Below are 25,519 nucleotides of genomic sequence, written 5' to 3'. Positions count from 1 at the left end.
CACGAAAATGATCAGGGGGATGGAACACCTCTCCTGTGAAGAAAGGCTGAGAGAGTTGGGGTTGTTCAGCCTAGAGAAGAGAAGGCTTCGGGGAGACCTTCTTGCAGCCTGTCAGTACTTAAAGGGGGCTTATAAAAAAGATGGCGGCAGACTTTTTAGTAGGGCCTGTAGCGACAGGACAAGGGGGAATGGCTTTAAACTAAAGGGGGGTAGATTTAGACTAGAGATAAGGAAGAAATTTTTACGCTGAGGGCGGTGAAACACTGGCCCAGGTTGCCCAGAGAGGTGGTGGATGCCCCATCCCTGGAAACATTCCAGGTCAGGTTGGACGGGGCTCTGAGCAACCTGATCTAGTTGAAGATGTCCCTGCCCAGGGCAGGGGGGTTGGACTAGATGGCCTTTAGAGGTCCCTTCCAACCCAAACTATTCTATGATTCTATGATAAGATCAGAAGGCTAAACAGCTGCAATAAATACAATAGCTTGACAAATTCAATACATCTCTGAATTATAAAGACAAATAGTATCAGCCATGTGACATCTTCCCCACAAGAAACTCTACAGCTCCACAATGACCTCAGTGGAAGGGGGAGGCAATACACCCCTCATGGAAATTCTGTTCATTTACTCACCGTCTGGCGAATTAGGAGGACTAATGAGGTTATCTAGTGTACAGGGACCTCGTGAGGACATAATGGGTGGAAAGCCAGGCACAAGGCATGCAAATATTAATATCTGCTCTTCTGCACAGTTAGTCTGAAGCGCTTGAAGCCAGAGAAGAAACAGTCGGATTCCTTCACATCTTATCTACAAGGGGATGATTTTGTAGAAAAAGATATTAAAACAAATTTGTAAGTACAGTAACACAGTTAAATAGTTAAGGAAATGCACGACAAGTACTTTCATCCCAGCTATATGCTAGTAAGTCTTTCCATCATACCAAGAGTAATCATATGACTAATTTAATCATGAGCAGAGAAGGGCGGGAGCAAACTGTACCCAAGGTGGTGGCACTCCAAGGAGGCAGCATTACCACTCCAACTTCAGTCAGAGGCCAAAACGTTCTAGTTCCACTCCCGCAGTTCCTGGGGCCAAATGCATCTTGGCTAGTCTCAAGAATCAATCTTAAAAGGGGCTCTGGAAGTACAACAGCACGTGTAACGCACAACCGGGGAGCTGCCATCACTTCATGCCCTTGTAAGTCTGAAATCTTGGCCCCACAGAGGTCAAAGCAAGCTATTGTCCTCAACATCACTGAGATCAAAAGATGCTCGTGAAAACTAAGATGCAACAAAACCACTCAGGGTAGAGTATTCAGTAAGTTTATTTTCTTTTTTGGTTTTATTAACAAGATACAATTTTAATTTCGGCAATATATTTAGAAAAAGAAAAATGGATTTAAGACTCTTTGGCAAACAAGAAAGCAATACTTTTATTACAGTATACTTAATGCTAGAGAGACATGAAAAAATAAAGTATTAAGCAAAATATATTGATACCTTCTCCAGGTAACTTTACAAAGGTCATTAGAACAGCAAAATGACTGAAGATAAATACTAAAATAATCTAGGATTAAAATAATAAAATTTATTATTAAAAAGTGAATGTAAAATTACAATCCCTAACAATCTAAAAACACTGATATTGGAAAATTGTAAAGTAATATGCTTCATATGAATTAAAGTTAAAAGAAATACGAATACATCAAAGAGATATACCTTGAGAGAATTTCCAGTGTGCAAAAGTTTCTTCAGAATCGACCCTGGATTAGAAAAATTAAATAGGCACGTATCAGATACTAAGATGGTCACTTTCCACTAGCATGTTTTTTAAAAAATACTACAGAAAAGGCTAGTTTAATGCCATTTGGTATGTGGCTACCTGCGCTGGTGTTTAAGAAAAAGAAAACTATGGGGTAAAAAAAACCCAAAGTGAATCTAATTACAATCATCATCATCATCAGTGTTATAACATTAAATATAATGTATCTTTACAGTGAGGTACTTCGGTTTTAGTCAGATGACAATTTCTCAAGTTATTTTCATTAAAAATAAGATATCTAGGGGAAATTTTGACTTACTAGATTTGGAGAAATCAGGAAGTCCAACTTGTAGGATTAATGCATTCAAATACACTAATATTGATTAATTTAATGCTAAGAAAAAGATGCTAGCAATCTATACTACATTCATGTCTATAAAACACAACTATTAAAATTGCAAAATATTTCGATTCTGGCTTTAGAAATACCAGGCTAACTGCCCTTAACTTCAAATGTCTGACCTAAAAATCAGACAGAGAGTATACATCACATGCTTCAGTTAAAAAATGTTTTTAATCCAGTTCTGAGAAAAATAACACGATGTAGCACTCAGCTGTTACTTCTCCTGGATTTGTGCATTATGTACATTCCTTAAATGTGATCCTGCCCTCAAGATCTCACCATTTCACAGTATTAAATGGAAATTTTTAATATATACATATTAATGCATGTGAACATTAAGCAAAAAGCAAATCACAAGGTACAACTGTAAATAATTGCACTGCCAAATTTTGTATCTTATTTAGTGGACACAGCTAAAAAATTATCCAAATATGACTATTCAAGAGAAGCATAAATATGAAGAGTATACTAGCTATAAAACAAGTGACTAAAAACAATTTGTTCTGGATTAATTCAGATGAACTGGTAGTAAAGTGATCAAGCAGATGTCTCCTTTTATTTTTGTCAGTGCTAACTGGAAATGTGACAACAGCCCTTTCCTTGACCCTTAACTTCCACTCATTATTTCTTCTGCAACAGCAAATTCATTGTTCTGATGAAAAACATGGCAGCTGAAGAAATAGTGCTGGAAACCAAACCAAACAACAACAACAAAGTACTACTTAGAAAAATACAACCCCCCCAAAGCAGCATAAAATTTGCTTTAACAAACAGCAAAACAAAATGTTGCAACCACTTTGGTAGCATTCAGAAGCAGAATTTTCAAAGTAGCGATGAATCAAAGATGTTTAATTTAGAGGAAATTACCAAGTTAAACTAATTCATTGGATTTCCAGGTGCTTTGACTATAAAAATAAATGTATTTCACCTTCCAATATTTCTGTGCCCATTTGACTCTAGCTTTATTCAATCTGATCAAATGAGGAGAGGAATAAATTTTGCTTTCTGGCAAAAATCTTGCTTTATCTGTACATGATCACAAGGTCAAAACATTCACTATACAAGCACTGTAGGCCACAGGGAATATTTAAATCATTAAAAAGTTAACTATCTTCAAACTAAAGACAATAAAACTTTTTTTTCCCCATAGCATTAATGTTTGAAACTAATTTTAAAATCTAGTTGAAAGTCTTACATGAACTATATGAAAACTTCTAAAAAACGTGATAGTTGTTCAGAAGAATTAATCCTGCTTTTCTTATTTAGATTTCCAAAGTCCATGAGTGACTAAACCAAGCCTGTTAGATATCTATTATCTTTATGCTTAAGAGGAAACAACTATAGCGGAAGAACATTAAGTGCTTTAAGCCAAGCACGCCAAGTGCGTGCCTTAACTAAGTTGGCAACTTTATTTTGTTCTTTTTTATGCATGTATTGCAATACAACTTTCAGTTCTATGCTTATGAAGCCTTTTTCTGCAGAACACCTGCCCCACAAAGCATGCAGAATGGACAAAAGACTAAGAAAAAAAAAAGCAGAGTTTTACTAACTCCAAGACTTCTCCCTGCCAGACTCCTCCTACTCCTTCCCTTGCTCCAGAAGCCAGAACATGTACAGTAAATACCGTAGGAGCGTGGGGAAAGAACGGATAGCCTCTTGGTTTGACCAAGTGAATGCCATCCATAGGTATCTTGTGTCTGGCCTGGCCAATGTTGTAGTCTAACGTTAATGCCTGGCAAATCCTCCATTATATGAGAATCAGTGAAAGACAGCTGTGGCCGAACTTGCAGAAATACTGTGTGTTCATAATTCCACTTATAAAGGCCAGTAAAATGTGGACCACTCATTAAAAGAAAAACTGATCAAAAAGAGCTACTAAAAAGTTTATATTTTTGTCCTGAATCTCTTTCCTTCACTATCCCAGCTCTACACCAGAAATTCCTCATTTAATTCGCACAAATACTGTGACAACTGAGTGTTTCACAAATATTAATGAACTAAACTGCACAGAGAATACAGGAATATCAGAGAAGAAATTAAGCTCCTGTTCACTGCAGCAGTCCAATGGTTTGCATTTAGTTTAGCACAGCCTGTGCTCAACTACTAACAGCCGCCTATTCACAGCTAAGTTTTACAGAATAGATTTCCAGGAGGAGTCAAGGGTCAAGTTCAACACAGTATCTATCCTTAGGCAAAGAGCAATATGTATGTATTTGTACGGGCAGCTCATATATGATTACTAGCAAAAAATTATCATCATGCAAATTTGCAGAGTCACATACAGATTCCACAACCCTCCTCAATCTTAATTTTTGGTGTTAAGGCTGTGAATGCAAAGGGAGACCTAATTAGAAAAAGGTGTGTTGGTTTATAACCCCCATTACCTTGATAGCTTCTAGCACATAAAAGAGAAGAAAGGGAAGAAAACCCAGGTAAATTCAAGAATATAAAAATTTAAAGAGCATTCGTGCAAAATAAAAATGAAGCAGGCAACCAAAACCACACAAAACAAGCGACACACAGGTATAGCTGGTGAAAAGATTTTCTGTATGCTTCGAGAATTTTCAGCTGCAAGTCTCGTATGTAAGTACTATTTGTGTATGGGCAACACTAAGGGATTCTGTGGTTAACAGGACTTGCAGAACCAGGGAAGTGACTACAGAAAACATTGATTTTTATTTGTACTAGAATGTTTTTAAACCATTCCTTCTTACCTATACTGCGAAAATGCCATCGATAAAAAATCCTCTCAGGTAGTAGCTGCAATATTTTCTGCAGGAAACAAAACTAAATAGTCAAATTTTCCGTAATAAACTGGCTCATTCAGAGGATACAGAGAAACTAATACACAAGACATAAATGAAATGGTAATGTATACATAGAGAACACAATAGAAAGCAAATACCTATCATAGTAAGGACTCCTGCCCATTACTCTACTCCCTTTTTACGGAGAAAGATACTTGGAATGGTCCTGAATAAATACCATGACGCTGCCATGAACCACTTTCCCTTTCCCACTGTCTTGCAAACCCCTAGTATTCCAGAATATAAACTGATTTCTAATGAAGAAGTTACAGATTTCTAAGAAGCTCACTTTGGGTTACATTTTTCTGAAGTGTCTGGTAATGACTACTGTTAGATTGATACAGTCCAGATTTTGAGCTTCTGTGGCTTAGGTCTGTCTTTTCATCAACTAATGGGGTCTGATCTCCCAGCTAAGGCAGAGATGAACAGCGGTGCAGTTATTTTTACTGTGAGATGATTTACCTGTGTTTTCAGTTGGTAAGTGAAACCAAATTACACAAAGCTAGACTAATTTAATTCACAGCACATGTGGTTAATAAAGCACTTATGTGGAATAATATACAGCAGTCTGCCTGTGTAGCTTTGGACTGATCCTAACAGAGGCAGATCAAACAAAGAAAGAGGCTGTGGTCAAACCCATTCCCCCTTAGTTTTGTTACGCTACAGGGCACCAACAAAGCAAAGCAATTTAAGCATATGCTTAAGTGCTTTCCTGAATGGAGTCTTATAATCTTAGTTGCAAAGAACAGTTGGAGCTACCAAATGTTGTTGTTTGTCAGTTTAGTGGATGGTAATGCTATCAAATAATCTGGATAAATCAAAACTATCTGGGGGTCTTACTTGGGCAAATATGGCTTTTAAAAGGACTTTAAGTTAACAGGCTCTGAGACATCCTTTTTTTTTTTTTTAATCCTTTTTTTCCTCTTTTTTAAACTATTAGCAGTATAGACTAGGGCTTGGCAAGTAGGTGTATTAGTAGTACAGGACAGCTAACATATTGCTGTTCAGCCTCTCAAAAAAAGTGAGAGAACAAACATGGTTTCACATAGATTTCACAGAAAAATGTGTCTGGATCTTACAACTTGTCAGCCATTGAAATATGAAATTAAGAAGATACATTTAAATGGGAAACTACTTTCGACATCTACTTTTGGAACTAGAATTAAATTAAACAATGTTATAAATGACTAACAGTCAGAGTTCCTTGTAATTATCAGACAAAATCACTGGAACAAACTTCTGCACAACAAAGCGCCATTAAGTTTTCAGAAATACTACATGCAGGATGCAAAACGAATGACAAGTCACTTAAGCAACGGTGACCCATTTGTTGGTCTTTTGCGCATACAAGCTCACAAGAGGAAATAAAGTGTCACAGCCAAGAAAGCAAGAATTGGCATTTTAGGCAATCCTTCAGAGACGGCCAACACATGAATCATTATTGCTGTTAAAAACAGTATGCTCGAGAGATGGAATAAGACAGACTTTTTTATTTTTGACAACAAAGTGCTTCAGAAATTATATATAGCACTCATAATAGAGTCTTTTCAAAAATGGAACATTCCTTTCTCCATGGCAGAAGATGGAAGTCACGACAAGTTCATAGACTTGGGGAGCTAGACCTCAGGTCACACAAACAGACTGATCCTCCTTCATATCTTTACCATAGCACATGCTCCCCAAATAGCATTTGGCATTTCTAAACGTTTACCTAGAACAAAAATATAAATCGGGCACATCCCTTCTATGTTCTCATTGTATTTTGTTTCAGCGTTATTCCCACAGCTCCCTCCCCAGGACACAGTGGCAGCAGGGACTGAAGGAGCGGGAGGCTGGTGGCCAGAGGTCTAGCTCCCTGTCCATGGGCAGGAGGAATGCGCTTGGGATGAAGGATCTGACTGGCTAAACATGAGGCCATGATTCACATTTGGGCTTTACCTGTTAGTTAAGGACCACGTTTCTGCCAATCAGATTGCAGGATCCATAGACAAAGAATTATCATTATCCATATAAATAGTAAAATACTATCAGCCCACCACTTTTCACGACTATTTCTGACATTAATCTTTATGTAACTTGGCACAGGGCAGAAAGGAGCTTCTAATCTAAATCATGAATACTTCAAGGCACTGCAAGAGTGGTGGCACTCTGCATGCAGAGTTTGGTCTGTATCCAGGCACACATTAGACCGATCACACACCGCATGTCCAAAGCGCATGAGGAAAGGCTCCATTAAACAAAATCCAAAGACAAATTGGCAACAAAAACCGGTCTGGATTCAAGTATCAGAATACACTGCAGGGATGAACCTTCAAACGTCTTCACGTTTATTATGGAAAAACAGACAAAACCACATTTTTTTTTCCATTGGTTAAGTCATCATAAGTAGTACAGTAGATCATTAGAGCAAAACCAATTTCCTTTCACGGGCCACACTAATAAGATACTTTCAGCTTGTCTCTGGATGTAACTTCTCTCTCATTTGTTTCAAAACACTAACTTTTGAGAACCAATTGTACTAAACTTCCAAAAAATCAAGCACCACTTCTGTATCAGTATGTTTTATTAGAAATTCGTCAAAAATCTGGTAATACTACTAGCGAAAATGCATATGTTGGTATATTTCAGATGTTACAGTAAAATTCTTTATTGTAAACAAAAATTATATCTAGAAAATATGTCTACTTCACTAAATGTCTGATGTGTATTTAAACACCAGGCATTACATACTCATGTATTATGAATGTTTGTGAAAGCAATCTGATGATGTACAAATAAATTTTTCTTAGTTGCCAAAAGAAACAACACATATTTCCCAAGAGCTTCAGCAATGTTCTTAAAATAATTTTACAGTTTACACATCCCAACTGATTCAGGATCAAAATAAATAACCACCGCTTGCTGGCTGTTTCAAAACACAATAGCACATTGAAGGAAGCTGGGTTTTACTACGCTCTCTCTGCAAGATGCAAAGCACGTTAACCGTTATTTGGGAAAGGCCAGAGGCACGATGGCACGCAGTAAAGGCAGTACCTTATATGTTACACAATTTCACCTAAATTTGAACACAAAGTTCACTTCCAGAAAGTGAACTATGGTAAGGTATAAGCTGAGTAAGCTGATATGGTGGCAAAGCTGCATAGTAAAGACCCATTTTGAAAATGAACTTAATAACAACTCTCGCATCCAAGTGTTAGTGAATTTTAGGTTATGCCCAGAGGAAACCTGGAAAACAAATGCTGTTGCAGAGTACGACAACCACCAGGAAAAGCAAGCTTAAACTTTAAATTGCATGAAGCTGGGAGGGTTGGGGAAGAAAAGAACACGCTTACAGGTTTTTTTCTTTAAAAAACACAGAACCAAACACCCTTGCCAGGTGACTGAATCCAAACAATTCAAGGATTGAAATAAATAGTAAGAGGACAGAACTTCCTATCTGAGGAAAGCTTCCATATCCCAAAATCTTTTCATATAGCAAAAATTGAGACACTTAAGACATTTCTCATGCCGTTCTCCTTTTCAGCATCTCAAAACCAGGAAAAAAAAAATATATATGGATGCATTTTGAAAAAATGCAAAGATGTGATTAATCACCTGCATAGTACTACCAAACAGTAAACAGAAGTCATTTAAAAAAAACCCAACGAGTTAGACTGATAGCATCACAGCTACCTACTGAAGATATGAAAGCTTTGCAGCAGATTAGAATGAATAATCTAAATTCAGAGTCCACATTTGCTCCTGCAATGCAAAAATAAGTTATCATGGTTAAAAGTCTACACTATTAAATAAAAACTTCTGAATGTTACAAGTTAATTCAAAGTTACGGCTAGAATGCCTTTAACTAGTAGTTTTTGCATGTGTGCATTAGAGTCCCCAGACTGATATGGTGTTACAGTGTGACGTAAGATTGCATAAGTCATGAACAAGCTCCAGTTGTTGTCCTCTCAACTTAGCATTTCCAAGAATATTTTCTACACTCTCCCAAACTGTGGTGTTGTAAAAAACACATATTGCTATTCCTATAAAACAAATGATAGTTTCTTCCACTCCAGCCTAGACTTTTAGCAATACCGCTGTGAATCCAAACTGGCTATTGACATCTCATTTCTAGTTTCACAGTACACTAATAAGAAATATTTTAAGAAACCCCACAGTGCGAAATAATATTGCTTTTTCAGAAAACACATAGATCTATTTAATGCTTAGTGCTTTGCTGTATCTATATGGTAATCCATTATAGCACACTTGAAATAGAAATTAGGTATTACTACTGATCAACACATCAGGGTATCTGTCAGTTCTTTTAACTGATTATCCATAGTTCTTTTTCTTCTGGACTTCCTGCATGACTAGGAATAATGTTAAGTTTAAATCTTAGTTTACACAGGATGCTGCTTTTTGAAAGATATATCTCTATTTTATCAAAGTAAAATAAAAAATACCAAGGTTTGTATTTCAACAGATTCACTCTGACTTAACCAATACTGCAGTTTCTTTTAAAAAGCCTTTTATTTTTGCCAACTTTGTTGAATCATATCATGATTGGTAGCTTTGTGCCTATTATTGTATGCTGCACTACCCTGTTGTAGAAGATGGAGAAAGCTAAGGCTGTTATCAAATCTTACACTGAAGATCCCTACAACCTGAATGTTTTCCAGCTTAATTTACACAAAAGTGAGACGATAAGGACTGTTGTTCTGCCTTCCAGAGCTACAAGAAGCTGTTCTGTAACATGCTATACAGAGTCTCTTATTAAACAACAACAAAAACAAATGTGTTCTTGCTGATTGAACATGCTCTCAGAGGCAATGTCAATGACAAGTTCAGAATAATGTTCATTCCAGGAGAATGAATTCTGAGGAAAAAAAAATAGCTTTTTCAATACAACCTGTACATGATAAGGAGTTTCTATTAGTCACTGGCAGGTGGATCTACTTTAAGCCAAGTCAAATGTAGAACAGCTCTCCTATGCCCCTATGTTCAAGTACTGTTTGGTGGTATCTCCGCAAGTGTTTCAGAGTGTTCAACTACTGAAATCTGCAGTAATTTAGAAATTTTCCAGCTATTGTTCACCGATTTACGTGAAGCCAAGAGCCCAATGAAGTTAGTATGCCTGCAGCAGTTCAATCTAAATAAAGGGATACTCCATTTATTGCATCAATAAATTATTTACAGTTATTTGCTGAGGGAAAATGTCTGCCCAAAGCACGCAAGATACGTATTCGTGCCCTAGGCATAACATTAAACAGTAAGATCTCTGAAGTCAAACATATGCAACATATAGTTAGAATTTACAACAGAATGCTGTAAGAATAACATCAATGTTATTTTAAGAGCAATAATAGATGAACCAATCAGAATTACAGCAGAACAAACTGTAGATGGTTCAAAAAGTAATTTTCTATGTGTAGGAAAAAAGGGCTATAAGCAATTTTATTGTTAGAAACAAATAAGCTCTTTATTGAGCTTGAGAATCAGCCAACCAAGTCTGTATGACAGACGAAGTTAAACAGTGGAACTGGTAATCACAGTAGGCACAGGGAACCAACTGAAAAGCCGTAACAGAACCTAGAACCTGAATTTAAAGCTGTGACTCTTAATGGTAATTTGATTTCAAGTGTAAAATAACCTGCAGATGGGGAAATTAAGCCACTGAGCTCTACAGACATGAGGAAAATGCAAATAGCAAAAAGGAAGTTAAATAAAGGGGAAAAGTCAAATAAAGGGGATAACCCCAAGAAATGAGAAACCAGGACCTGTGGTAACAAGAACTCAACAATAATTTGGCTGGATTATTCCTTGTAAAGAATTTTACAAGTACTTTTCACATTGGCCAGTTTCAAGACACAATTTATTTCTGCAGAATTCAATTTTACTCAGCTTTATTCAAAATGTAGGAAGTAATTAGGAGCAACATCCTAAGATAAGCAAACCACCCTAAGAAAATACTACAGATATAAAAGAACATCCTTTTGCACATTCATAAAAATAGCAACACAGCACTAAAGTCTTCTAAAAGAGTTATGAATCAAAAACTGTTGAAAGTTTCACTGATGCAGATTTTTATGAAATTAAAATGACCTGCTGAAAGTCACCACTGGCTTTGAGATTTGTTTTAAGTTGCTTAACCAATACTGCTAATTCACACAGAAGTCTATACACTACTGTGTAGTCTTCACACAGTAGACTATATATATATATATAGTCTATACAAAGTAGACCTACAATGTGGTGGAAGAATTCGATATTTAAAATATCCACAGCAATCTTAGTCCAGAATGAACCAAAATTATAAATTGTAAAAATTATATTTATGTGCATTACTAGGCAGTACTAAAAAAGAAGCTTATTCTCCTAAGCTGCGTCAGTGCATACAGCTATCTGGTCACCCACCACCACAGCAGGTGTTCCTGTGACAGATGCAGTGTATTTACTGCGTGTGATCTGTAATCTACTTTTCAAAAGGGTTGCTAACAGATGATAGCCAATTATAAACCTATACTGAATTATCATTAGCATTTGCAGAACAAGTAACTTGTGCACATCTGCAGTAATAAATTTAAGCTATACAGCTGCTTCTGTAATCGTTACATTCACATTCTGATAGCAGACCAATCCATGTTTCAATGGATTTATACCACATCTTAATCTTCTGAGTATGTGGCCATTCGTAGTTTATATTTAGGTGTGCTTCTAAGGACAACAATACTGTATTAAAACCAGTAGCTACTGCTACAAAATAAAGAGCTCAAAGTATGGTCAGGCATGTTCTAACAGTTTATCATCATCTCTGGAAAAACGCTTAGTGATACACAAAAGCCAAAGCAGACCGTGAGTTTGAGTGTGTATAATACAAATGCTGCAGAGGCTATTAGCACATTTATATTCTCTTTTACATCCACTTAATATTTAAATCCACCTGCTGCGTACGTACTCAGGATACTCCAAATCAGACCTAGGAATGATACATTAAAATTTTGCTGCTGAACTTCTAAGGAAGGTCAAAACAGATCGCTCTGTCTATTCCTGTTTATAACCGCAGCTCGCCTCTCCTCATTTCAGCAGGGCAAGAGGCATACGGGGGAAAGCTAGGCTTGACAGATGAAAGGGCCTAGAAGCATAATCACAGCAAGGCCAGTATGAATTACATTAGATACCTTTCTGGAGTTATAATTTTGTAGATTCTTAAAAAAACCTGCGCTTACTCTGTGTCCGGACCCAGGGACTCACACTGCTCACATTTTCACCAAGTTCAAGAAACAAGATGATCCATACAAAGCATGGACTTACAGAAATTAAGAGAATACAGCATAAACAAACCTCTTTGTACAAACGATAAGAAAAAACACAGTATGCTTTTATAAATAAGGACCCATAAAACACAAGGGCACCTTACATTATTTTTTACCAGTGCACATTAATATAAACAGGTAAAAACATCCATACCGAGAAGCTTTCAGCATGCGTATCGTCTGCGGGAGGTGGAAGTACCTAACCCATCTTCTCACCTACCTACAAAACTGCAGAGAGTCCTGAACTACACTAACAGTATCTGAAAAACTTCTAGCAACAATAGCGGCTACTGTAAGTGACTTTGGGAAGCTTTAATACATTAGAAAAAGTATCTGAAAAAATAAGAATAAAATATTTCATACAGTGAAAGTGTTAAATCAGTGTAATGAATTTTATGACCGCATCAGTGCAAGAGATGTGTCTGTTCTTAACTAATAAAGCGTAATTATAGAGAATGGAAAGACATTAATCTATGTATTATATCAAAACCATCAGTCTGCTCTTATTTTACTACAGACGCAAAAAAAAAAAATGCAGTGTCAGAGGAATCAGTGTCTGATGCTGCAATAAAAAAATACTTTCTTATAAAAAAAATTCCAAGCTTTCACAATCAAAAGATGGCATAATACTTTTGTGGGACCTAGAAAACTTACATAAATGTAGTGCACCTTTCGTGAGTTCTGCTCAGCTGACAGCTATAACAAACAATGCCCCCAAATCATAGAGAACAGTGATACAAGAAACAATATGAACATGTTCTGAAAATACACTACAAATCTGGAGATAACTACGCCCTACCAGAAAAAAAGCAAATTTGTTTTTCATATCATTTGGCCTTTTAGCTGAAACAGGGAAAAACAATACAGATAATTAGAGTTGCTGTATCATTTAATGAATATCTATTTGGAAAAAGATGAGGCCTAAGCACCTTTAAGAATATAAATGTAGATCTAAGAACTTTGTAATATTAATTGTAAAAAAGCACTTTACAAAATGAACTGTTAACTTTTCATATTACTCCCTTTTGATTAGTATTTCTTCTTTGATTAATATGTTGTTTGCTGTTATTGTTGAGTGGCCAAGCTATGTAGCTGATGTGTAAAATTAAGACTTCAATAAATTACAACTGAGTCAACTTAGTTTTCAGAGCATTTGTGGAAACGGCATTTGTTACTTTTGCTTAATTTAACACTAGGTGTCACTCAAGAACAGCAGCAAAATACCCACCAAACTATACCAGAAAAGGCAGAAGTCAATTCCTTTCATAAATATTTTTATTGATTTTTAAACTGTTAACCCTCAGCACCTGGATTCAGGATTTGTCAATCCTAAGTAATTACCTATTTAGCTAGTTAGAAGAAAACTCTAGGAAACTTCTGGCTCACGCTGACAGATTAAATATGGCAAGCTTAACAATCAATTAGTTTTGTTTCCTACGGCTTACAATATGAATGTTTAATTACTTGGCATTTACATTTTTTCTTGTTGTGTGTTCAGACTGATGTGTTCTTGTTCTGTGCATTAAAAGGCCCTCTAAAAAGCTGTTTTCCTACAATGCATTAAGTTACAAAGTGTTAGCGTTATAAATGGATTGCAAACTTACTTCCAGGAGATAAACACCATGAAGCTATTGCTCCAAATTCCACACAAATATCTTAAACGATTTCTTCCTCCTCAAAGCTGATGACGAGTAGGCTATAATATAATTCTCCTTGATCGGGATCCAAAGCAACACTTCATATATAACTATGTATTTTTTTCTTCTTCGTCCAGTATGTTCTCCTGATGTTTTTAAGCGGTATTAAACGGGTGCTTATTAGCCACCCGTTTTCAAGACACAGGAATTCATATTTACTCACTTTAACTGGGTGAGTAAGCATTAGCTATTTTCCATTCAATGACATAGCCACAGAAATTTAATTACTTATTCAAGACCACAGAGTAAGCGTGTTAATGAGCTCCAATTAAATTGCACAGCCTTGCTCAGTAAATGCGGTGATACCTTCTCCGCTGGGGTAGGGAGAGAGAAGGAAGAAGAATTTCTCCTGCCCCAAATACGGTCCGGTCCTAGCAGATATATGAGCTCATGTTCTTTGACACTGCCTCATGCAAAATCCTAAAGCAGACTCTTTTACTAATATCATAAGTAGCAGAAAACAATTTGATTTTCAGATTTCAGTCTGAAAATGCAGTCTTGTAGTTAAAGGAGCAAAGGGAGGGAGAAGAAGAAAAGGGAGATGAACTTGCTACATCATAAAAGCAGAAGATGAGACCACAAAAATCCAGGACTTCATGTCATCATTTTCATGGCCATTTGTCATATTACAGGCATATTAGGCTAAACAGCATCATTCTTATTGTCAATATAAATATCATTCTACCTACAAACTATACATTAATGCAAAAAAAATGAAGCCATATACTTCTGAGGTTTTTCTTTTGGTTTGTTTTTTTTCCATTTTTAGAGAGAGGGATAAGAGTTGGGAACATTTAACCTTTCTTTTAATTTCAATTTCTAGAGTCCCATTGAAAGTTGGGGTTTTTTTTCCTACCACCCCTACCAAAAAATAACCCACAATATAAACAAAGATAACATTTCTATGATGCAGTACTCAAGTGAAAAGTTAGTAGTTGGATTAACAAAGAGAAATCAACAGAAGATGCGTGTGTTTACTCTTAAGAAAGAAATTGGGCCAATCATTTACCTAATGAATTGTTTAAAACAAAAAAACAAACAAACTAAAGGCACCACTGATCTCTGACTTCAGAGACAGGTAGAGTTTACGCTAAGACTTCTGGTCTGCATTATAAAAACATTTTTATATGTTAGGCTTTCATCTGGTCCACTGATATTTTCTCCCATCCAAATATATTTAGGTAATAACTCTATTTAAAGAGGTCCCTTGGAAAATGATCTATCACATTCTATTATTTAAATTAAAGACATCCTAATTTGGTTATGCAAAAGTTAACTAGCTAGTATTTCCTCCCTAGACACTGCAAATGCTATGACCGTCAGTGCTGGGAAGGATACGCTTCCGGAAGTAAAAGATGTTCCACTGAATTTAAAAAAAAATAAAAAATGAAAACAAATTAACATTTCACACACTCAGATCAAACTGATATGCAGTAGTTGACAACTCTTATCCTTTTACTTTCCTTGTGCTGCAAGACCAAATACTGCAATCATAACAGATCCCTCCATCTGAAAGGAATAGAGCCCAAACTTCTGCTATGACGCATTCAAAATAAACATAACACTGAACTTCATACTGAAAAAACGTAGGGAAAAAGTACTGTTGTTTTGAACTAGCCCCCCATAAAACACAGAAGCAAGAATTTGCATATTTAATTAAAAGAAAAAAAGGAAAAAGACTATTTTGACAACTTTAGCCTAACAGAGGCTATGCAACTGTTGATCACTTGCTCCCAAATTCTACTGAAAAACAACAGGACTTTTTCAAAGAGTTGATACTCAGTTCCTTAGGACAGATATATTACTGTGTGATTTTCAAGTCATTTTGATAAAATCTCTTAACCCTGGATATTCATTTAACCAACATTCCCATTGCATAATAAAATCTTTATTGTTGTTGTATCTGAAAACTTAATGCACACCCTAGTTCTTTTCTGCCTTTCACCTTGTATAGCCATGGACACCTACTGTCATTTTGACTGATACCTGGTTTCACCCCTCATGGTAAAGGTGTAAGTAAGCATATTATGACAATGAGATTTAAAATAAAAATTAGTTTCATGGTATGGAAAACTTACTTCAAAAAGAAAGAGAATGGAGTCCAGCTCCTCCCTTTGTGATTTATTCCCTGCAAGACAGAAAACAATATTGTTTGCTGTAAATATACGGTTGTGAGACAGATGGTGAAATTACACTGTTGTTATTCAACTGAAGTCAAAGATGTTGCACTCGGTTTATTTTTCTTCACCTTTATCTACTATCAAAAGAGCAAGATGTTTCCCAAGTTCAGTGCCTCTCTCTCTTGATTATGAATGAGGGACATCTGGAGTCCCAGATCTGCAAAGCATCATCATTGTGCTCATCTCCAAGCAAACAGCTATTCCTACCGACGTATCTTCAACATTGAGATTCATTCTATGGATCTCTGACAATGTTTCAGTTGAACAGACATACGCTTAATTGTAGGATGAAGGCCTTCAATACTTCAGAACAAGATGAGATGATACGTATATAAATGCACAAGACCTGATTTTTGTGCTGAAATGACACTTAGCCATAAAAATGGATTTAGAATTCTTTTCAGTTACTTATGACATTTCAGAGAGCAATTTTCCATGCTTGTCTCTTCTGATACCATAAAATTAAAATATTAGTACTAATTAATAATGTATGAAACTATTAATGCAAATATAGATAATTGTGGACTATATAATCATTAGATAAGCTCTAATAGAATGCTTTTGAGAACAGTTAGGGAAAACTGACTCAACAATTGCTGGCAAAACTCTAAAACTTACCTTTTTGTTTCAAGCTATTTTCCAGTGTTACGAAGTTTTCATAGAATATAAAATAAATTTGAGAATAATTGTTCTCAAAAAATTGCTTCAGGTCACTTCCATCCACAATATCTGAAAAGAGGAACAAACGGAGTTATTACACAACATCAGAAAGCTGAAAATTGTTGTCTTCATGCAAATTTAGTATTACAGAATGAAATAAATGCAATACAAAACAATTTTAGTGACTTCATTAAATATTCTATACTAAATTGTGATTCCATCCTTGCAAGTAAAATAGGGAAATTTCCATTTTCACTTAATTTATGAAAGTTTGCAGTGTGGCTTAGGTTCATTTGTTTTCGGAAAAGACAGGAAAAAAAAAAGGAAGAGAAAAGATGGAATATGTCCTAGCTATCTAAATGGCTTCTGTATCATCAAAACAAGCAGGTACTGTTGGAAAAAAAAACCACCAGCAATGATTTCTGCATGCAAATTGCAAATCCAGTCTTTAAATTTAACTGACAAGCAGATCAATTCAGAAAACATCGTATTTCCAATTAATTTTAAAAAAGAATGGAAACGCAAGCATGCATCACTTTCCTAAGCCTTAACTTAGGTCTAAAATTTGAAAAAAGTTTCTTTTTTAAGAAGAAAAAAAATCTAACGTTTTCTAAACCTGACACTTGCAAAACACACTTTAACTTCATCTCTTTGCTCTTTATTGTAACTGATTTGGTCAAGAAAAGATAGATGATTCCACCCAGAATTAAGAGGATAAAGGTCAAGAATTATTAACAACACGTTTTCTCTTTAAATTTCACCTCTCAAGAAACCCATTCATTAATCAAGACAACAAAGATGATTGCAACAAGACCACCTGATAATATCACACAACTGCAGAAGGAAGAATGACTTTAGCCTTGAACAATGGTATTTAAAAAAAAAAATTAATAACTTTCCAGTAGTAAGACTTTGTTTGGTTGCTTGTACTACAGAAACAATTAGTTCATGGAAGCTCTTTTACATGATATTTGTTTCCTACAAACTACTGGTCTTGAATTTGCAAGCTAAGCGCAATTATTCCTCTTTATGAATGTGTTCTGTTAAACGCAACTCTAGAAGAAAACAAGGCTTTCATTTACAAGGATTTCATATGAAGGAATGAGGTCATTAAAATCTAAACAAAAAGGAAACTTTCCCTTTAAACTGTGAAAGGAGGAGAAAGGAACTGCCTAATCAAAAAAGTAAATTCTCCTTTTCTATAAATGTGGCATTTCAATGGTGACTCATCTGTTATTCTGATGTAAGCATGCATTCTTACAGCTACATCCTTTTCCTATTGAACTATTTTGCTCCTTATATTCCTTCGCAAGATATACAGGAAAACAATTTCTAACCTTAAGAGAGGCCAACAACAATACTCCCATTTACTACCCTAAGAGTAGATATTCACTCGGAAAGTAACATTTTCTTGCAATTCTGCATGCAAGTTGTCATCCTGATACCACTGCCCATTTCATTAAAAAAAATAAATAATCCAAAACATAACAAATAAGCCACACACCCAATAATTCCAATGCTCAGTCAGAGTTACAGCTTTCTTGGGCATTTCACTACCAAATTCCTTATTTTTTGCATACATTAAGAAAACACCATTTCTCTACTCCTTCATCGTGCATGTGTTCATGGTGACAAGAAGTGGAAAGCAGCACTGACCATGAATGCTTCACCCTGCTCCTCTGGGCACAGGAGGGCGGGCAACGTCTTTGCCTGCTAAACCAATCTTTGGCTAGTAGGAGGACCAGCCAAGCTGGTGACAACACCCTTTCCAGCAGTCTCTCTCCCCTCTGCATCATGCCGGGTTGTAGCTCCAGACAGGCAGCACCACAGCAAGCGCATCTGAGTCTCACAACGCTCCTTGACTGCTCTCTCACTTCAGCTCTCCCCACAACCCAGCTTCTCCCACCCATGTCACCAAAAGACAATCATCACAGAGACCATGACAAGAAAGACTGCTTCTCAAGAGGATTTACTAAAAGTTGGCAGGAAGCCTAAAACAGTAACTTGGATCACTACTACATATATGTTTAACTTGTAGCAGGATAAGGCTCATTCCTTTGTTTTCCAAATGGAAAACAACAGTGTAAGTTCCATGCACTGTTTATCATTTAAGATACCAAGATAAAATACTGACTTCTGGCAAATCGCATTGACTGAAGAAGTATTTATAAGCATTCAAGGAAATTAAACAGCAAGGTTGGGATTGAATTGCAGGTATTAGGTTATATTTTTATATTTACTGATAAATAGCTCTCAGATTACTACTGTTGAAAACAGCCACCTAGTAAATTCAAAACTCTGAGCACTAGAATCTAAGGCAAGCTAGCAAACGTTATCAGCCATCAGACAGATTATACCTGGTTTTGGAAAGCCATTATATAACTCCATTCCCTAAATAGGTGATAGGTGATCCATTGGTTAATGCTTCTGATTAACACTTTACAGCTTTTACAGCAACATATAGGTAATAGCGAGACATTCATGAGGGTACACATGACATTTCTTCGATGTAAAATATGAAACCGTTGGCTCATTAGATGACTGCAAGTCACCCTTACTTGCCTTACTAAAGTTTAAAATTTAGGGAAACAAACTACTCAGGTACCATTTAATAAGAATCTGAGTTTATTGCCAAGCTCTCATTACTCTTCCTTGTATTAAAAAAAAAAAATCTAGTGGGGACAATAATCATGTCCTTATCACACCAGCTTTCCTTTTATTTTTCTGTTAACTACCAAATGTTATTGCAGTCATTTAAGTAGTTAGAAATCCTCCCTTAATTTCATGAATTTCCAAAGTCACTTGGCTTTATGTTACTTATACAAAGTTCTCTCAATCCTGAGGAGTTTTCTTCATCTCAAGTACTTAAAAAAATTAAAGGAGATGAAGAGACAACTTTGCAGTCATACCCTAGTTAATGATAAACTTTTATTACTAGCCTCACCCCAGAAACTACATACAATTTTTACTTAACTTCAAAAAAAAAAACCAAACCCCAACAAAAAAAAAAACCCATGCTTTTTCAGATTAGACCTTTAAATGCTAAATAAAAGCCTAGAAGATAATTTTCCTTCATTTCTTCAAAGGAAGGTCAGCATGGAAACATACCATTACTAAAAAAACCCCTCCAACTAGACCAGTTTCTAAAACAATTTTAACACCTCTAATTTCATATGAAATCTAAGGAAGAACAGCTGTCCTAAATGCAGCAAGAAGTTTGGAAGCATTCACTTTTGAATGTCTCTAAATGAAAATTTCTACTAAGCTTGTATTAATCTAGCTATACAGAACTGTGCAAACCAAGGCAGTGGCATAACTAAAAAAACCCCACTACTCTCCTTTATTATCTCATTTTTGATTGAGGGAGTTAAATGAAAACCATGTTTTTTCCTAATTTATATTTTTTAAAGAAAAATATTAAGGATTGCACTTCGTAACCTAACACATTTCATATTTAATCTAAACTGAAGTCTGTGTGTAGCTGTATCAGGTCTACCATATATTTGTCCACTGCTCAACAGAGAAAAGGATAAAAGCAACGGGCATAAGCAGCACCCCACATCTGTTAGCAGTATTACTCCTAACACATACACCAAAGCACAAAACATTACCATTTTCCAGTTCAGGATTTAAACGACAGTTTCTTCAATGACACGGTTGAAATACATGTAAAGTACCGTAACCCTGAAAACAGCCCAGCTTTTACACATGCCTCCAGGAGTGAAGTGCCACAGCACAGGCTCTGAAGTGCATGTTATTAATTCGAACACCAGCCGGCACCCAGTCTTCTGATGCACATTTTAGTCCATCAGTATGCTCAAAAACAAGTGTGAGCACATACACGGTCCAACAACCCACCCAGCAAATACCAAAGTTCAGGATCAACACAGTCCACAAATCTGTTAAACAATTGGCATTTGGCAACTGCACCAAATTGGTGCTACATTCAAAACAAGGTTATCATCCTTAAGATTATTCAATATAAAAAAATTGAAAATCCAGCCCCTTAATTCAACGTAATTGTTGTCACCATCTTTCAGGCAGCTCGCAGCATATTCAATAGCAGCAATGGGTAAGCTCCCATTTTTTCTTATTTCTAAGTGTAATGTGAATGGTGGTGGCCAACTTAAATCACCAGAGATTGTTCACAGAGACTACCTATAGACTGACTTTATGACTTCCTGCCATAAACAAAGTTCTCAGGCAAATCACACTCTGAAATTATAACAACGCCACGAAGAAAAAGCTCATCACCTTCATGAAATAAAAAAAGTATCATGTGATACTTCATCCCATGTTATGCATGAGCAAAGAATGACATCATCTAGATTACTGGAGAACCACAGCAAACAGTAGCTGTTGTTCCTATTGCACCACTATTCATAAAAGATACTGTGTCATGACAGAGCAATTTTTGAAACCAGAGAAAAATTCAAGGAAAATACACTAAGCCACGCAAAGAAGTTAAACTAAACATTTCAATTGTACCTGAGGAGAAAACATTGAAAGAGATAGTTCAATAAAAAAAAAACCTGTTTTTACCACAGAACAGCCACAGAAACAAAGTCTTAAGGAGCAGAGATAAATTTTTATGCAAAAAAAAAAAGTCCCATAGAATCTACCCTGGGAAACAGTGTAGAGGGCTTAATTTATGGCCAATCAGTGTGAAAGAGCCAAACTTGCATGTCGCCACCACCATTTATACAACCATTATTTTTCAAGTCTATCCTAAAAAAAGACCACACTACTGACACTTCCACGCACTGTATTTGGAAAAAAGTTCCTACTGACTTTATGGAAGTTCTGAAAGTTAGTACATCTTTATAGCAATAAAAAAAATAAAGGAAATTTTCTGGTCAGCTACCTAACACAAGCAAACATCCCCTTTAAAATAATGTTATTATTCTGGTTAGTGTTTTGTATTGCCATGCAGGTAGACTACTCCACAGAAGCAGGAACTCAAATCCTAAAGGGCATTAGAGACCTGGGAGATGTTACAAGCAACACAAATTTAAAGGGAATCTTTTCTTTCAGTTTGGCTATTCGACAAACTTACGCAGATGGTAGCTAAGAGACCTGAAGCAATCAAAAACTGGGTGTTATTGATCCTGGTGCTCACACAACCCCTTATTTATGGAAATACACATTCCCTTCTCTCATCCCTCCCCTATTATCATCTTTTCTCTGATTGTTATCCTCCTACATCAGTAGGATCTCAGAATAGTAACTGTCATTTTGTTTACAATTTAATTCCTGTGACTTAAAACTAACAAAGGAAGAAAAGATGGCATCTCCCAAGGAAACAAAAACAGGAACAGTTATTTTGAGAACATGTGCCGCTATGGCCTGAGTGAAGTAGCTGGGGACAGGAGTGAAATGACTGGGGTAGGAGGAACACTAAGACACACACACACACATTCCTACCCCTGGCCAGCACAGGGAGTGCCACGTTTGGGGGGTGGGGTAGAAAAAAAAAATGAAAAAAAAAAAAAAAAGAAGAAATATCCAACTATTTTTGAGCCTTTATACCAAAAGCTTTGCTTTCCTTAAATACAGATGTTCTTACCATGTGTTGCTTCATTTTCTGTGCTGAATAATACCATAAAACACACTTGCAACGATATCTATGAAGATATTATCTTCAAAAAGCCACTCCCGTATTATCTAAAATGTTTACATTGATGTTCTCAAAATCAGACATCTCAGGAACATAACCAGAGCCTGCTTTGACACAGTCCCGGCAATAAAACATATCCACTAGAAGGCAGCCAGGTGTCGTATCACACCACTTCAGCCAATAAGCGACTAATATGCCACCCAGCCCTCTGGCACCGATAACAATTTTCACTTAAAACCAATGTTCAATAATAAGTTTAATCAAAAAAACAGGTCACTCTCTCCAAATGTAACAGACACTTGGAAGAAAAAATATTTCCTGAGAAGTGACAGGTGTATTTTTCCCCCCTTTGCCAACTGGGTAATAAGTATCTTTACAGAAAACCACCAGACAACACTACCTCCTGTACCATCTGCTTTGGGACATAAATTAATTTTGTCATGCTAATAGGCGTATTTTTGCATTTGTTCCACCTGTCAGGTCCGTCACAGGAGCCTGACAACCTCCTCTGTACCACACTAGCACACAAAAATGTACCACCCCCGTAAGATGGGTATAACCAAGAGCCATAGCAAGTCCAGTATTTCATCTTAAACTAGTCATGTCTTGGTTTTAGGAGTGTCCTTCCAAGAGGCTGAAAGGGGAACATTAACAGAAGGTTACTGTATTTCTTATTTCTTCCAGTCTGTTTATTTTAGTGAGGCTAGTGGAAAAGGAAGAAACGTAAGGTCTGCGAGCTCGCACTCCAGTCTCTTAGACCAATCTTTCCCAGGATGGTTTCACAAAAGATTCTAAACCTCATCTCATAAACAAAGAGTTTCCCAAAAGATTTTTTTTTTTACAATGAAACTTGACATTCTTTTAATATTGTTTGTACAGCACATGAACAAAAAGACATATACAGTTAAAAGGCATATCATAATGCAGGTAAGGTATCTTCTCCTGTCTGTTCAAATTCCTGCCCTTAGGCACTTAGATACAAGGTACATTAAAAAAAAAAAAAACAAAAATGAAACACCAAGCAAACAAAATATTTGATATACCTCCAGTACAAGAAATGTACACATTTGGTCCCCAGAGGGAGATTAACACAAAACTGACCACCAGATTGGTAACTATGGAGATTTTTTTTACATACACTTATGGAATAGGAGGAATTTATAACCAGAGCAGTCACACACCCTTCACTCACAGCTAACCCCAAAGCAAAGGTTCAATACTGTTCACAGAAAATGTGAAGACTGCAGGTGCTGAGGGACTCTAACACGCGAGTCTCTTGTCTCCCAGCACCAGGCACAGTGGTCAGAACTGCTCTACTCGTGAGTCCAAATCGTGAAGCTTAAATACCTACGGATTGGTCGTGCCGAACTTACAGGTGTTATTTCTCAAAGGATGAGCAAGACCTGGCCACTTTTAGAGCATGACACAAGACCACTTATGGATTTGTCCAGCACTTTGTCCACTAATCAATTACCCACGAAAATCTCTTTTTCAGATTAGCTACTTAAATGCAGTAGATCACAGGGGAATAACATCTTTAAATCAGTGATGGTTACTCACACCTGTAAGAAACACATCCCCCAAAAAATCAGCAAGAAGCTGGGTAATAAGCTAAACTATCACAGACTCTTCTACTCACTCGTTTCCATGCTCTCACAGAGTACAACTTTCTCAAAGGGACCATCCCAAGGGAGATTAATCACTACTCTTCTCACTCAGGATCATACTCAGTGTCCTCACCACAAAAGCTCCTCGCTTTGCTACAGCACATTCAAAACTTCTTTTGTCTATTTTCTCCTATCAGTGGAACGTCACAGGAAAAAGCTTTTAATCTCAAACTCCATCTCGAGCACCACCGATGAGCCCATGCTGCAAACCACAGCGAGGTTCGTCAGTGCAAGTCTTGCAGCTCGGTGCACGTACCAGGCAGAGGACTGAAGGGGAGCACCTTTGCTCTGCGAGGCCTGAGCTGCTTCCTGGGCAGTAACTCTGGCTCCACACATCCTTCAACCACCAAGAGCAAGCACGTTAGGGGGTCCGAGGGGAACGACACGAACGCTGACCGACCAGAGAGCAGCTCCTCAGCAGAAGATACAGTGCCCAACTTCTGCTCTCTTTCGATGAGCCACTAGCCTCAGGCCTTCTCCTCCAGCCACTTACTTCTCACAGCTCATAACACCATGTCTTTGAGGCTCCTACATACCTGCCAAACTTGACTGAAACGGTAGACTAAAAAGTGATTAGAGTACACAAGAAGTACAAATCAGATCATTTTCTCCTCCTTGTTTCTCAGGAGAACATCTAAAATGAGATAAACAAATACTAACACTGTCACTGATTCTCCTGATCTGGGATAGTGCGCAAAAGCTCTTAAAAGAGCCTTTTCCTGCTGCAGTTTGCTGACGAACAGAGAACACGAGGCCACCCAAATCCTTGCAAATCATAGCTCACAGCTGGTTTCAATGTTCGGAGTATAAAGACCAGGGTTAAGGCTTCAACTGTAAGGCGACATTAGGGAGGCGCTCAACCTTGCCGGGGAGGGCATCACAAAGTACCATTACATGACCCCCTTTAAAGTTTAAAAAAAAAAAAAAAAAAAAACCAAAAAAACCCAACCAAAAAAAACCCCCAAACCAACCCAAATTAATGTTGTTGACAAGAGTAGAGTTTCTATGGATGGACCTTCTGAAGAACCCTGCAGGAAATACATTTACCTACTATTTTGTACCCAAACAAGAATGTTGCATCACAAATATTCTGACACTGGGCGACACAAGTTTCCAAAGCCAGGAGCAACAAAACACGCCAATAACCTTCTCTAGCAGCTCCTGTAACTTTGAAAGGACACGGACTGCTACCTTTCAACAGCCATAAGCAGGAGAGCTTGCAGAGCTCCCCGAAACTGCAAAGGAAGCTTGAAGAAAGCTGAGGAAACCTAAGGCAGAAAAGGGTGTTTTCAACAAGGGTTGCCTATGAGAAGCTTTTATCCCTCGGTTTTACTCGTGTCTTGAGGACAGCCCTTAGCCAGCCACCCCAAGCAGCGTTATAAAACGGTTCGACGCGCACTGAGGAGCGAATAGATACGCGCGCCCAACGAACC

The 25,519-nt window shown here is 36.9% G+C and overlaps 1 protein-coding gene across 1 annotated transcript in view; it reads right to left on the bottom strand.

Annotated features, from left to right (window-relative positions):
- The window catches only part of RALGAPA2 (Ral GTPase activating protein, alpha subunit 2 (catalytic)), a 194,040-nt gene that overhangs the window by 112,330 nt on the left and 56,191 nt on the right, over positions 1-25,519 (bottom strand). Inside the window, 5 exon segments of the mRNA XM_009330132.1 lie at positions 632-806; positions 1,718-1,761; positions 4,878-4,935; positions 16,041-16,090; positions 16,761-16,871. Coding sequence (XP_009328407.1) covers positions 632-806; positions 1,718-1,761; positions 4,878-4,935; positions 16,041-16,090; positions 16,761-16,871 — 438 coding nt within the window.

Source organism: Pygoscelis adeliae, unplaced genomic scaffold, assembly GCF_000699105.1.
Source record: "Pygoscelis adeliae isolate BGI_AS28 unplaced genomic scaffold, ASM69910v1 Scaffold188, whole genome shotgun sequence".
NCBI classification, from domain to species: domain Eukaryota; kingdom Metazoa; phylum Chordata; class Aves; order Sphenisciformes; family Spheniscidae; genus Pygoscelis; species Pygoscelis adeliae.
Note: the sequence above shows the minus strand (reverse complement) of the source record. Positions and strands in the feature narration are given on the sequence as shown.